Source organism: Eublepharis macularius, chromosome 6, assembly GCF_028583425.1.
Source record: "Eublepharis macularius isolate TG4126 chromosome 6, MPM_Emac_v1.0, whole genome shotgun sequence".
Classification (NCBI taxonomy): Eukaryota; Metazoa; Chordata; class Lepidosauria; order Squamata; family Eublepharidae; genus Eublepharis; species Eublepharis macularius.
The window spans coordinates 13828382-13843331 of NC_072795.1; the positions used below are offsets into that span (position 1 = coordinate 13828382).

At 45.7% G+C, this 14950-nt stretch overlaps 1 protein-coding gene across 1 annotated transcript in view; it reads left to right on the forward strand.

The window, feature by feature from the left end:
* Window positions 1–13501, forward strand: part of KNG1 (kininogen 1) — a 33179-nt gene extending 19678 nt beyond the window's left edge. Inside the window, exons 6-10 of the mRNA XM_054984265.1 lie at window positions 5249–5330; window positions 7006–7157; window positions 8483–8590; window positions 9861–9962; window positions 12411–13501. Of these exons, the coding sequence (XP_054840240.1) occupies window positions 5249–5330; window positions 7006–7157; window positions 8483–8590; window positions 9861–9962; window positions 12411–12989 (1023 nt within the window). The 3' untranslated portion in view covers window positions 12990–13501. The remainder of the gene's footprint in view (window positions 1–5248; window positions 5331–7005; window positions 7158–8482; window positions 8591–9860; window positions 9963–12410) is intronic.
* The last annotated feature ends 1449 nt before the right edge of the window (window positions 13502–14950 follow it).

Sequence of the window (14950 nt, forward strand, 5' to 3'; positions counted from 1 at the left end):
GGATGCAGTAGAAATCTTGGATCACTGCTTGACAGCTATAGTTAAATGGCTAAAAACGAACAAATTGAAATTAAAGCCAGACAAGATGGAAACGATGCTTGTTGGGAAGGCAGAGATCTTCAAGGACATTGCACTCCCCACTTTCGATGGAGTTCGTTTGACCCTCGTCGACTCGGTTAAGAGCCTAGGGGTTATACTGGATCCAGCGCTACTACTAGAAAAACAAGTTAAGGCAGCTGCAAAAAATGCCTTTTGCAACTTTACTCTAGCCCGGAAGATGGCTTCTTACCTCGGCACGGCCGACCTGGCCCCCTGGATCCATGCTATGGTAACATCAAGATGTAACTATTGTAATGCACTATACATAGGTCTCCCATCCAAATTAACCAGGAGGCTCCAACTGGTGCAAAATGCTGTGGCATGACTGCTTTCAGGAGCGAGCAGGAGCATGAGCATCACCCCCATTCTCCAGTCACTCCATTGGATACCTACCAGCTACCATGCTCAGTTCAAAGTATTGGTTATCGTATACAAAGCTATTCACAGCCTTGGCCCAGCATACCTACAGGACCGCCTCCCAATCTTCCACAGCAGCTTCGGTCATCTGAACAGGGTCTCCTGCAGGTGCCATCCTGCATATGGGTGAAATCAACAACAGTCCATACAGGGCTTTCTCTGTGGTGGCCCCTAATCTGTGGATCGGCCTGCCTGAGGAGTGGGGAGGGCCCCCGCTCTCCTAGCTTTCCGCAAATGATGCAAAACCGAACTATTCAAAAAGGCGTTTGTATTGTAGGGAGGGGCTGTCAGATGCTTCGCTAATGAATTAAGACTTCACCACTATGTTGCCTTACGTACTGCCTGTTGTCTTAAATATGTGCTGCTATGAGCTATTTGTGTTTCACGTGGTCTAATGTCAGCCCTAGAACTGCTTATGTTTCTTTTTCAGCATTTCTTCAACTCTGTATTGGATTCTTACTAATGCTATGTCTTTGTAAAATTGTGTTTATTTACCCTATGGCATTGTTTATGGAAATGTCCTTGAAACTGACTGTACTGATCTCACACTGTGCAATCCGCCTTGAGTCTCAGTGAGAAAGGCGGACTGTAAATGACATAAAATAAATAAAATGGGCTAGAGCTGCCTTCCAGAACCGGGCTTGGATCCAGAGAGGTTATAACGGGCTGAAGTTTCCCTTCTGGCATTTCACAGCCCCTTCACACAGTTCCAGTGTATGGCAAGCCTTTGCCCTGCCGCCGGCTCTGTCTTTTTAAACTACCCTTCCCAGCTATCATTGCCTCTCCCAACATGTGTTCTTCACTTGTCAGATGTCTCATGTAGAAGGACTCAAACTCAGGGCAGAGTTCAGACCCAACCTTACAAGCTACTAGACTCCGATGGCTTCCTCACAGAGCTTTTGATGTGCAAGCCAAAAGCATTTCAGGAAAACAGCACTCTAATATGGTCTGGTTTTGTTTTTTTTCCCTTGGCAATGACAGCTGCATCTGCACAACTGCCAGAAGAAATAAAAAAGATTAAAGCAGCAAACAATTTAACTTCAGGCAGAGCATTCCATAAAAAGGAAGTTGTTGAGCAATCCTTGACAGCATCTGCATTGCAGTCTGGAGGAAGGAAGCTTCAAGTGACACATACAAAATCCCAAACTCTGTTGGGATTTACCAACTCCTGCCTCTGTGGGATGAGACTGGCAGGCTGGCTGTCTACTGCCTTGTACAGCATTGCTGCCTCATTTCTCCCCACCCGTAGTAGCGGTCAGTGTCTGAAGGACAGGGCCCTGGGAGAGAGAGGCCAGTACCCCCACAGCTACTGAACACCACTGCTGCTCACCTGGCTGATGGGGGAAGGTGCAAGGAGGCTGGCTGGAGCATGCGGCTTCCAATGACTTCACTTCTGGTTTACGTGGAAGCAAGAGGGCCAGTTCTTTAGGAATCAGCCCCAAAAAAATCCATTGCCACTCTGATTGCATAGACCCAGAGGGGTTAGCCGTGTTAGTCTGTAGCAGCAAAATAGTAAGGAAGGAGTCCAGTAACACCTTTAAGACTAACCAACTCTATTGTAGCATAAGCTTTCGAGAACCACAACTCGCTTCGTCAGATGCATGGAGGGTATGAAGAAACTGGCCAGAGATATATAGGTGGTGAGGGAAGGGGGGAGAGGGTACAGGGAGTGAGAGCTGTATAAATGCAAATCAGTTACAAAAGTCATGAAAGAGGTGAAGTGCACAGTCCAGGCTGGGTGTGACCCCTTCCCTCCGTTGCTGAATCTGAATGGAATGCCTGAAAGGCAGTTATTTCTGTTAATGAGATAACCATGCAGAGTTTAATCAAATCGAATCCCTTTATTGGCATAACAGGACATACATATGCACAGTCAGCAAAGAGACAACAACAACAACAACAACAACAACAACAACAACAACAACAACAACAACAACAACAACAACAAATCTCTTGTCCCATCACTTAAACCATTCTTCTCTTCAATGCACAACAAAGCAATTTAGCCACAGACTCAATGATCCCAGCATTATGTGTGGATAGTAAAAGGTGTGTCTGTCGTCCGACTGACCTTCATGATTTTGAAGCAAAGGTCCTAGATTAATGGCGCGGATATCACAATAAAATAAGCAGTACAGGAGAACATGTTCAGTACTTTCTATATCCCTCAAGCCACAGGCACAATACTTTGTGGAGTAAGGAATTTTCTTAAACCTCCCATGGAGTACCGCAGAAGGAAGAACATTGAAGCGCGCTGACATGAATGCTCTCCGAAGGTGAGGGGAAGTCAAACCAGAAAAATACTCTACCAAAGAACCATTAGAGGAAATCCCCCATCTCATAAGGGAACATCTACCAGAGGCGACGCTCCTAAGTTCTTGCATCTCAATATCTACAAGTCTTTGTTTAATCAAAGCAAATGCAGACCTCTCGGAAAGAAAAACTAGTTCATCAAGGCAAGGCCCGATTACAGAGATTTTTTTTTCTATATCAGCTAACCATGCAGAAGCCATGCAGAGTCTCTATTCAGTCCAAGTCTGACTGAGTCAAATTTACATATGAATACCAATTCAGCATTGGATTTTGCTCTTGAAATGTTTCTGTTCAACATTTAAGCAGCCTGGATTGTGCACTTCACCTCTTTCGTGACTTCTGCAACTGATTTGCATTTACATGGCCCTCACTCCCTGCACCCTCTCCCCGCTCCCCTCACCACCTATATATCGCTCATCAGTGCATCCATTGCTACAGGGTAACATGATGCAGAAAATATTGAGGAACACACGAGCACACTGGGGAGGGGCTGTGGCTCAGTTGGGAGTGGGAGATCATCTGATTGGCAGCCACGTTACAAAGTATCTAGGGATGCTCGAGTGAACCTCATTTCACGTGTCCCCCCCCCTTCAACTTTCCATGCACTTGCTTGCACAGTCACACTTCAGTTTGCTCCGTGTAAGTACATCCATGCATTCAGTATCAGTTCCTCCTCAACTGCTAAAAGTATCCCAGGCTGTTTACAACTGCAAAATTCCCAGTTTCCCTCAACCCCCGCCTCCATCCATTCAGTGAAAGGCAGATCTCCACACTTTCTCACACCTTAAATAAATGCAAATTGGCAAGCCAGATGATCCCAAGTGCTAGCTCTACAGTGTCCACCCCTAAGAGTTCTCACTACAAAAACAGAGCTGAATTGGAGCTCTGCCCTCCCCTTGGCGTTCATACTCACTTGCAAATGCAATCACACAAAGGGAGCTCCTGTGAAAGCGGCATGCATAGGTGGCCAGCAAGAGACAGCCTGCATGTAAATTGAGGTCTATACTTGAGTACCCCCAGGTAATTCCCAACATGCATTTCCACTCAAAGTCCTAGGTTCAATCGCTGGCATCTCCAGCTAAAAGGATCAGCTAGGAGGTGATGTGAAAGAACTCGGCCTGACACTCTGGGGTAGGGGTGCTACCCTCCAGGTTGGGGCAGAGGACCCTCCCTCCTGAGCTCCATTGCCTGCCACTGCTCCAATTAGTGGTGGGGGGGAATTTTAAAAAATCCACTGGCATTATGTGTCACCATATCACACCACAGAGTTTCTGGCGATTCATAGAACTACCCACTGTCACTTCAAAGTTTTCCACAGAAGTGATATCATCACAGCTGCAACACTGACCACCACCACGTCCTCTTCCCCAACTCTTCTGCCAGTTGCCAGGCAACCCTACCCTAGAGAGCCACTGTCAGTGAGAGTAGGCAGTACTGACCTTGATGGATCAATGGCCAGACTAGGACTGCCAGGTCACAACCTGCAACCTTCAGGAGAAATTGAGCCTGGCGCACGTTTTTAAAAACTCTGTGGTTGCAAATCATAGCACACACACACACCCCATGTCATGATGTCATTTATGGTTATTGATGAATGTGATGAAAATGTGCCTGCACAACACTGGTGCACACCCTTTTCATAAATTGCCTCCCACTGGTGCTTGAATTGGCACAATGGAGTAGCTGGTAAGCCAGTGGAAAGCTGGTAAGCCTAAAACTATCACACTGTTTATTGTACTAATTCTAGCTTTTACGGCCTTGCCTTCTACTTGATAATGGTCTGAAGGCCTAACTACCAGTGACGCCTGACACAGGTTGGACACTTGTCAGCCTCCCTCAAGTTCAATGGGAAATGTGGGCAGCTTGGCAGAATGTTGGGCAAGTGACAGTTGAAAAGTCCATTGGACAGCACTCGGAGAGCCAAGCTGCAAGACCATGATGCCTACATTTCCCATCAACATTTCAGGGAAGCTGACAAGTGTCGAACCTGTGTCATTCGTCACTTGTAGCTTGTCCCTGAGTTTCACGTCTCCGCAGTGGAGATGATTGAGATTTTTTAGCAGATAGGTCAATGTGGAAAGGGATGTTTGGAAAACTTCATTTGCTTATGAGGATCAAGAAGAAACCTGGTTACTGTGGCGTCTCACTGCACTAAGCACAGCACAGAACCGCAGCAATTAGACCTGCTCCCAGCCAACTGCAGCACTAAAGGACTCTTGTGCAGAAACAGATTTAGGGGGATGCCGTTCCTTTCCTATGTTCTGCCTCCTTTTCCCAGTACAAGCCAGGTCACATCCTGAGACAGGAAATCCAGAAAGGCGAAGATTAAGATGCGTAACCCAACTGGCTGTATTTGCTGTTTGGTTCTAGCTTTAATAGTCACATCCCTCTTTTCTTTTTCTCGCTTTCTTCCTTACAGCGTGAAGGCAGATGTAAGGCTCTCGTCCATATCAACATTTCAAACCACCTTCAATTTGCAGTACAGGAGTGCGAGCTGGAAGGTTTGTGACAGCTGCTGCCCAGTTCATCAACGCCGGGCATTCAACAGTAGCAGATTCTGTGGCACGGTGTGCTTTTTTCTCTTTCTGAACGGAGCGATTTGCTCTTTTAACTAAATGGAACCTCCGTGGACAGAATTATTATACCACTGAGAAAAAAGTTCTAGAAACAATGAAAGATCACCACCTTCAGAGATTGTTTTTAGCTAGTGTTATGCCCCTCTTGTTTGTATATTGATAATTATTATGTTTGTATTATGGGGGGGGGGGCGGTTACTTGTAAGGTACCTCGAGCAGGAGTCTGAAAAGGCAGCATATAAATTCCCTAAATAAATAAATGCCCCAGTTGTGCAACATCCGGCCGAGGGTGGATTGGATTGTGGCTCCTGCTGTGTTGTCTAGGCTGCACCTCCTGCCCCGGTTGCCATGGCCCAGGCCTAAGCCAAACAGTGCCACGGGGAAACAATTGGGCTCAGTTTGCTCCTGGCCTACCAGGAACTTTCCCAGTAAAGTATTTTTGGCTGACCAGAACAGCAGCCTAGACAGACTTTGGTCTGATCTAGTAGAGCACATTTATATTATGGGTTGCCCACTAGTGAAATTAAAGTAGACTTGGAGGCGGAGTCTGAGGAGGGTGGAGTTTGGGGAAGGGGGCGGATCTCAGCAGGGTATAATGCCATCGCTTCCACCCTCCGAAGCAGCCATTTTCTCCAGGGGAACTGATCTCTAAAGTCTGGAAACCAGTTGTAATTTTGGGAGATCTCCCAGAAGGTGGCAACCCTATGACTCAGTATAGGCTTCTTTCCCAGACGTTGGATAATGCACGTTGAATGCAATTTCGATGTACTTCAGCAATTGTTTGCAAGTGGATCTTCCTGTTTCACACAGGGAAATCCAGCTGCAAGCAACTGCTGCGTTGACATTGTATTCAAAATGCATTGTCCAACATGAAGCCACAATGTAGATTAGGCATTTTGTGCTATAACAGGAAAAAATGGGGTCCGATAGTGCACGGTATTAACTGTTGGCCTTGGGTTCAAATGCTTGCTCGTTTGTGTGCAAACACTCTCTCTTTCTCGTATGAGATTATACAGCAATCAGGAGACCTCTTTTTCTGGGAAAGGACTGTGATTTGCTCTTTTCTGTTATTGGTGAAAAGAGGGAGCTTTGTATACACTGTGCTCAGCCTGCCCCCCCTACCCCCAGAACTCAAAGGGACAGACCTTACGACTTATTTCTGCTAACCACAGAGCTCTCCTCTGGAGCGCCTTCACCCCTACAAAGTTGCACCATTAGTGAAACAAAGTCCACCGAGCTTTTCCCCTGGCACAGAAAACTAATCTCCAGCTTCTCTCTTCTCCTGCAGCTGTATTCTGTAAGGATGCCACTAGGCCACACTGTCTGTGCCTTATCTTTCTGGCTTACATGGATTAATGCTGTGGTTTTGTATTCTGCCCAAAAGCACTCCAGAAAGTTCCTAACCCATTTGGAGATTAGGTATATTACCTGCTGATGTCCGACTGCACCTAAACCCACATCAACCTCCACACAAACATGACAGTGCAATAGATTTTTTTTTTTAAAAAAACTATCCTATTCAAAGGACTCTCCTTTGGATCTGAGCACTTTCATCTCATGGAAAGTTTATTTCGTTGAACATTTTTGGTTTCCCTTACAGCCCCTCGTAGCTGTCCAGGTTGTCCAGAGCCACTTGCAACTGACAGTCCAGAACTGGAGAAACCACTGAGGGCGGCCCTGGAGAAGTATAACGCGGAGAGCAACGATGCAGCCTATTATAAAGTCGAAGGAATATTGGCAGCTACATCCCAGGTCTGAACTCTACTGCTGTCATATTTCAATTTATTATGGAACAGGCTCAAACCAGGACAAAGCTACGGTTGTCAATCTCCAGGTGGTGGCTGGAGAGCTCCAGGAATTACAACTGATCTCCAGGCCACAGAGAACAGTTCTCCTGGAGAAAATGGCTGTTTTGGAGGGTGGACTCTATGGCTTTGTATGTTACTGAAGTCCCTTCCCTCCCCACTCCCTTTCCAGGCTCCACTCCCAAAATTTCCAGGAATTTCCCAAACAAGCCAGCGGCCCTAGGACAAACACTTCAGTTTATTCCCAAATCTGTGTGCACGGCGCAGATATTTTGCCACAGGGCAGCAATGCTCTTGTTAAAAGTGTACTGGTCTGGGAGATACCACCCCAGATCCAAATCCCTACTGAATCAAGAAGTGGAGTGGATAACCCTGGTTAAGGGATTAAATGGTTGGGTTGTAAATCAGGACTCTGTTGGTTCGACTCCTACTACTGCCATGAGCTCAGCAGGTAGCCTTGGGTCAGCCACTCCTCTCAGGTCCAACTCCCCAGTTGTATGGTGGGGATAATAACACTATATTCACTGTTCTGAGTGGGGCACTAATCTGTCTAGAAGATCAGTATATAAGCACATTTATTATGATGATTTTCTGTAGCATAGAGGTTAAGTGGCTGGGCTGCGAATCAGCATTCTGCTGGTTTGAATCCCACTACTGCCCCGAGCTCTGCAGGTGGCCTTGGGTAAGCTGCTCCCCTCAGTCCCAGTTCCCCAGCTGGATTGTGGGGATAATAACAACACTGACATCATTCACTGCTCTGAGTGGGCAATAATCTGTCTAAAAGGGCAGTATATATGGGGTGGTAGACTGCCCTCAAGTCATAGCAGACTTATGGCAACTCCTCGTGGGGTTTCCGTGGCAAGAAACTAACAGAGGTGGTTCGCCATTGCCTGTCTCTGCACCCTGCTCTTCGCTGAAGGTCTCCCATCCAATTACTAACCAAGGCCGACCCTGCTTAGCTTCCGAGATCTGATGCGATCAGGCTCACCTGGGCTATCCAGGTCAGGGTGTGCAGTTATATAAATGCAGTTATTATTATTAAAAGAGGAAATACTTTGAGGCTGAAGGCAAATGTGAGATTTGAACCAGCGGCCTCAGAGATCCTCTAAATTCATCAGTTTCTGGCATTTTTGCGTTCATCTTAGATCATAATCTGCAGTTAAAAGGTTTTGCTTTACCTGAAAAATTGCTGCTATAGAGTCAGCACCCCATTAAACCTGCGACAATTAAAATGAACAGCGACTTCTAGTGATCTTCCTGCTGGTATTTCAGGTTGTGGCTGGAATTAAATACAAAATAATATTCATCGTTGTGAAGACAAACTGCTCTAAGGATGACAACTTACAGAAGCCAAACGAAGACTGCAGCCCTGAAGATGGAGTAAGTTAGCAGGAACAGCTCTAAAGCGAATGTTATTTTTACTATACTGCGCTGAAGTTTAGATTATAGGCACACAGTATTCCAGTTCCATATATATTTTTAAGAGATTTAATTCTAGGTCTACATAATCAGGTTTCATTTAAGCTGTGTGAACCCCCTAATTGACCCACTTAATATATTTTTCAGCTTTAAAAGGTCTCAAAGCAACTTACCAAGGGGAAGAATGAATGACAACTCACCCAACTCAAAAAGAGTCCAGTAGCACCTTTAAGACTAACCAATTGACTCCGTTCTCACGGGAGATGGCAGACCCCAAAGGGACCATCTGCAGTCTCTTTTGCATATTTAAATCCTAGTAGTACCAAGTTCTTTGTCATAATATTTTACAGCGCAATCCTATTCATAGTTACTCCAGTTTAAACTCATTGAAATCAATGGACCTAGACTGGAGTAACACTGCATAGGAGAGCAAGATTCGGGTCCAGTAGCACCTTAGGGACCAACTAGATTTCCAGGGTGTGGGCTTTCGAGAGTCAAGGGAACTTTGACTCTTGAAAGCTCACACCCTAGAAATCTAGTTGGTCCTTAAGGTGCTACTGGACCCGAATCTTGCTCCTTTACTACAGACTGACACAGCTACCCACCTGAAACTATCTGTGTAAGATTGTACTGTTGAGTTGTATTTGCTAACTTCTTTAACATGGCAGGCTGTGATTTACATTTCCTGCCTTAACTTGTTGAATTCATTGCTTCACTAAAGCACGTAAGACATAAGGTGTCTCTGCCTGATGCATGGCCAAAACCCTTTCACTGTATCATGGCTTCCAAACGAAATGAAATGTTGAAATTTAAAATCCACTATTCTTCCCTTGATCTACCTGTCTATATGGCAGACGATGTTGTTGGCGTGGAGACAGGTGCACAGGGGGACTGGTACACACCGAGGGCTCTGTGCTTTGAATGCTACACACCTGAGCAAAAGGAAAGGCACAACTGAATGAAAACAAGGCGGCGTTGCCTTAGCTGTATGTCATTTGTACATGCACACGTGAATTCCATCAGTGTTCAAGACCGAGTTATGCATACTATAATGTGGTGTGTGTGTGTGTGTGTGTGTGTGTGTGTGTGTGTGTGTGAGAGAGAGAGAGAGAGAGAGAGAGAGAGAGAGAGAGAGAGAGAGAGAGAGAGAGAGAGAGAGAGAGAGAGAGAGAGAGAGAGAAATAATCTGTGACTCAAGGCATGTCTGTGCTCAATTTTGTGTTGTTGACAGAAAAGACTGAAGTGCATCGCCTCGATTTACGTGATACCCTGGGAGTCAAAAATCTTTCCTAATGTGACGTGTGAGCAGGAGCAACACCGGACTATAGCTACGGTATGATTTCTAAACATATTGCTCCCTTGCCCCTCACCCCTTGCGTTTCTCTGGGATCCCCTGAGAGCATTACAAATAAGTCATTTAATCTATGAAATAGCAGCCTAAAAGATGGCAGATGAGTAGGGTTGTCAACTCCATCTTAGGAAATTCCTAGAGATTTGGAGGTAGAACCTGTGAAGGGCAGAGTTTGAAGAGGGGAGGAAGTTAAGCGGGAACGTAAAGCAATAGAACCCACCCTCCAAAGCCGTCATTTCCTCAAGGGAAACTGAACTCTGTAGGCTGGAGATCAGTCATAATTCTGGGAGATCTCCAGGACCCATTTGGAATTTGGCAACCCTAAGAGATGAAAGAACACCTCATGGCAGGCCTTACGATGCCAAAGCAAGAGGGACACGGAGCGTACCATATTCCCTAGATCACTCAGGCCAGGCTTCAGGTGGCTCTCTCTTCACATGGAAGTCCAAATTCTGGACATGGCCAGGAGTGCCCTTCATCACCTCACTCTACAGCCAAGGCCACGTGACTTATCAAAAGCAATTCCTGCACAGGGTTTCTGAGTCCAAACAGTTGAAATGAAGCATGAGCCAAAGTTGATTAGATTGGGACATCTATAGATTAGGAAACAGCGTAGATTAGATTAGGACACAGATTAGGACAAAGCAACAAATCACAGCTTAAAACTCTTATTGAGGGAATGGTCACACTTCGCCACGTCACTTGCTCTGGCCTAGTAGAGGTTCTTGCAAGTGTGGCTGGTGGGTCTTGGTGTTCCTTCTTTTCGCCAAAGCTTGGTGGTTGGGCAGAGGCCAACGCCAGGCTTGACTTCCTGATGGTCCCAGCTTCATTATCTCCTGCGACTTTGTACCCATGATGATACACCTCAAGCACCGTGAGCGCTGTTTAGAGATTTCAGTTGGGGCAGGCTGTGGTAGGACAATGGGAGCACTGAGAGATGCTTGTTGGTATCTTGAAGTCACCAGTTTATGAACACTCTGGCTTCCTGGAAAAGGATCTTGGGAACTGTAATTCTGTGAGACTGTGGAGAACTCTGTTATAGATACTGAAGAACCATAGCAGATCACTGAAGACACAAAATGATCTTTAAACTGAAGTCTGGAACGTGGGTATTTCAATAGCAGCAACAACAACATTCACTTTGTATGCCGCCTTTCAGGACAACTTAATGCCCACTCAGAGCAGTTTACAAAGTGTGTTATTATTATCCTTACAACACCCTGTGAGGTGGGTGGGGCTGAGAAAGCTGTGACTTAACCCAAGGTCACCCAGTTGGCTTCAAGCGGAGGAGTGGAGAATCAAACTCGGTTCTCCAGATTAGAGTCTCGTTGCTCTTAACCACTACACCAAACTGGCTCTCAAGGCCTAAGCAAGTCTAGAAGAGTTTAATTTGGGGGAGGGGAGTGTTTGGAGTCTGGAGTAAGCCTGAAGGAAGGGGGTCACATGTCAATATTTTTACATTTCCTGACACTTCAATGATTGTTTTGTTTCATTTTGCATATCAGTACCAAGCCTGAATATTCAGAGTGGGCTGGGCAAGGGACTCCGGTAATAAATTAAGTAAATAAGCAAGATTCGTGTCCAATAGCACCTTAGACCAACTAGACTTCCAGGGTATGAGCTTTCGAGAGTCAAAGCTCCCTTCGTCAGATATTTTGACTCTCAAAAGCTCATACCATGGAAATCTGTTTTATTCATTCATTCATTCATTGTCCATCTTTCTCTCTGAGACTCCAGGCAGATTACACAGTATGAGATTAGTACAATCCGTATCAAGTACATTTCCATACAGTATCAAGGGCATTTCCATAAACAATGCCATAGGGTAAATAGATACAAGTTTAAAAAGATATAGTGTTAGCAAGAATCCAATACAAAGTAGAAGAAAATATTGAAACAGAACATAATCACTTCTAGGATTGACATTAGACAACATAAAGCACTGGTGGTACACAGAAGTACATATTTAAAGCAACAGATAATATATAAGGCAACATAGTGGTGAAGTCTACGGTCCCTAACTCATTAGCGAAGCCTCTGAGACCCCATCCCTACAATACAGCCCTCCCATTTGAGTAAAAAGCCTTTTTGAATAATTCAGTTTTGCATCGTTTGCTGAAAGCCAGGAGAGCGGGGGCTCTCCTGACCTCCTCAGGCAGGTCATTCCACAGGGTAGGGGCCACCACAGACAAAGCCCGTGCACAGGCTGCTGTTGATTATTTCACCCACGTGCAGCCTGGCACCTGCAGGAGACCCTGTTCAGAAGAGCGAAGGTGCCATAGAGGAACATAGGGAGGGAGGCGGTCCCGCAGGTATGCTGGACCAAGGTCATAAAGAGCAGTTGGTCTTTAAGGTGCTACTGGACCTGTATCTTCTACTACAGATCACCCCAGCTACCCACTAATTAAGTATGTGATGTTGGTATTTCAGTTTGCTGCATGGCCTCCAGGAATGACCCCTTTCCGATCCTTTCAAAGTTTACCTCCTGAGGAAAGCAAACAAACGACTGGAAAACAAAAGTCTCATTTCCGAGGCTCAAGAAGAGGTATGGGAATTGGCCCTTTAAGTGCCTCGGGCCATAAACAGGAACAAACAAAAGAAAACTCCTCTGAAGAATCTCATGAAGGTGTGAAAAAGCAAGAAGAAACCTCCAGGGAACCAGTTGCCCGAATCCTGGAAGATCAACCATCTACTGCAAAGTCTTGTCTACAGGAGGAAGTGCCCAATAAAGACGGTGCCGGGCTCCCTGCACCTTTCCCCCAACAAGACAACGCCAGAGAATCTTCTGATTTTTCTGTGTCTGATTTACTCCCAGAACCAGATATTCCCAAGTGTCCAGGAAAACCATGGAAACCAATTACAGTTCTCCCAACAACCCCTCCAGAAATAGTGTTTTGTCCTGGAGCTGACGGTGACCACCATGAAGCAACCTCACCTCCCAACACAAATGATTTTAATTTGGCCGATGCGCTCCTTCCTTTACTAAACATTGGGGATGGGGCTCAGTAGTAGAATATCTGCTTGGCATGCAGAAGGTCCCAGGTTCAATCCCCAGCACCTCCAATTAAAAGGATCAGGCTGTAGGTAATGTGAAAGACCTCTGCCTGAGACTCTGGAGAGCCGCTGCCAGTCTGAGTACAGTGCTGACCTTGTTAAACTCATGGTTTGATTCAGTATAAGGAAGCTTTACATGTTCACTTTAGTTATTTCTTCAGAAACACCCCAAATTTTGCAGCACTGGCAGTCTTGGGACACTCAGGCTGCATATCAACATGACTGGGAAACAGAAGTCGCAAAAGATTTTTTCCCTCCCCATGATCATGTCCTGCTTCCTTCTGACTTTTGCCATGTTTTCTGCTCCTTCCTCATGCTCTAATGCCAAGCGAGCTGCTGTAGGTATATTTCTGAGAGCCAAACTACAAGTGACGTCTTACACAGGTTGGACACTAGTTGGCTTCCCTCAAGTTTTGATGGGAAACGTAGGCCTCCTGGTCTTGCAGCTGTAATGGAGAGCCAAGCTGTAAAACCAGGGCGCCTACATTTCCCATCAAAACTTGAGGGAAGCCGACTAGTGTCCAACCTGTGTAAGACGTCACTTGTAGTTTGGCTCTGAGACATTCATTTACGATATTACTTCTTTCAGGAAACAAATCAAAACATTTTTACAGATCAGCTCCAGAGAAGGGAGTGTTCATGAGGTCACAAGCACTAGCTAATGAGCATTTACTGCAGACTCAGGCCATTCCCACACGTCCTTAAAGGGACAGCCCACTCATTGAACGCCGGCAGCTTCCCCCCTTGACTCCAGACATCTCCATTTTCAAAACTGTTGCAGGCTGTTTGGCTTCTGTTTTTTTTTCCGCCACCTTTTTTGGGCCCCCGGGAAAGTGTGGTCGCAAAAAAGGCACTGAAAAGACGGAAGCCAAACAGCCTGCAACCGTTTTGAAAATGGAGATGTCTGGAGTCAAGGGGGGAAGCTGCCGGCGTTCAATGAGTGGGCTGTCCCTTTAAGGACATATGGAAACGGCCTTACAGAAATAGCTTTCCTTGCGCTGAATCCTGGAGAGAAAACGGTTTGAACACAACGCAGAAAGTGTGCTTCCAAGCACTGCTCAAATAATGTTATGTTTGCATGTAGCTTTGCTTAGCCAGTCATTTTATGAGCGAGCTTCAAGAGCGATCAAGCTTCCCGAGCCAGATATTTTTCCAGGAGACACTGGAAGTAATTTCAGTGAAGTCAACAGAATTATGCTAGTACTGAAACAATAAAAAGATTATATAACAATCCTTCCTGTACTTGGTGGTTTTTGTCGCATTCTTTCCCTCAGCTTTGGCAAACAGAAACTGGGACTCCAGGCATAACAGGACCAAGTACTCTTAACTGGAAACTCCAACAAGGCCCCTGAAAACCTACCAAGACAATTAAGAGTAGATAACAAAATTTTGGCTGCCAGGCAAGCATAAATCTCTGTGTGTGCACATGCATATACTCCTGCAGATTTTGGAGAATGTGTGATCCAAATCTTTTAAATAAATATATTTTCTCAGCAAACTACAAAATCTAGTTGCTAAGGAAACATGCTACTTTATCTTCAAGGCAGAACCATCACCAGTTGCGAGGACCACACAGTGTTTGTGCAATTATCATTGCTGGATGTTAGGGTTACCACTTCTAACCTGAGAAATTTCTGAAGATTGGGGTGGGGGAGCCTGGCCAGGGTGGAGTTTAAGCAGAGGAGGGAGCTCAGAGGGGTATGATGTCACAGAGTCTAGGGGACCTGATCACTGGGGAACAGATCTCTAGAGATCTCTTTTTTTCTAGGGGAACTGTTCTCTGTATTCTGGAGAGGAGTTGTCATCCCAGATGTCCAGGTCCCACCTGAAGGTTGGCAAGCCTATCTGCGTGTTCTCCTTTGGGGGATAAACATTTTATATACTTTAGTGGTGATCTGTTGGACAAATCTCATGGA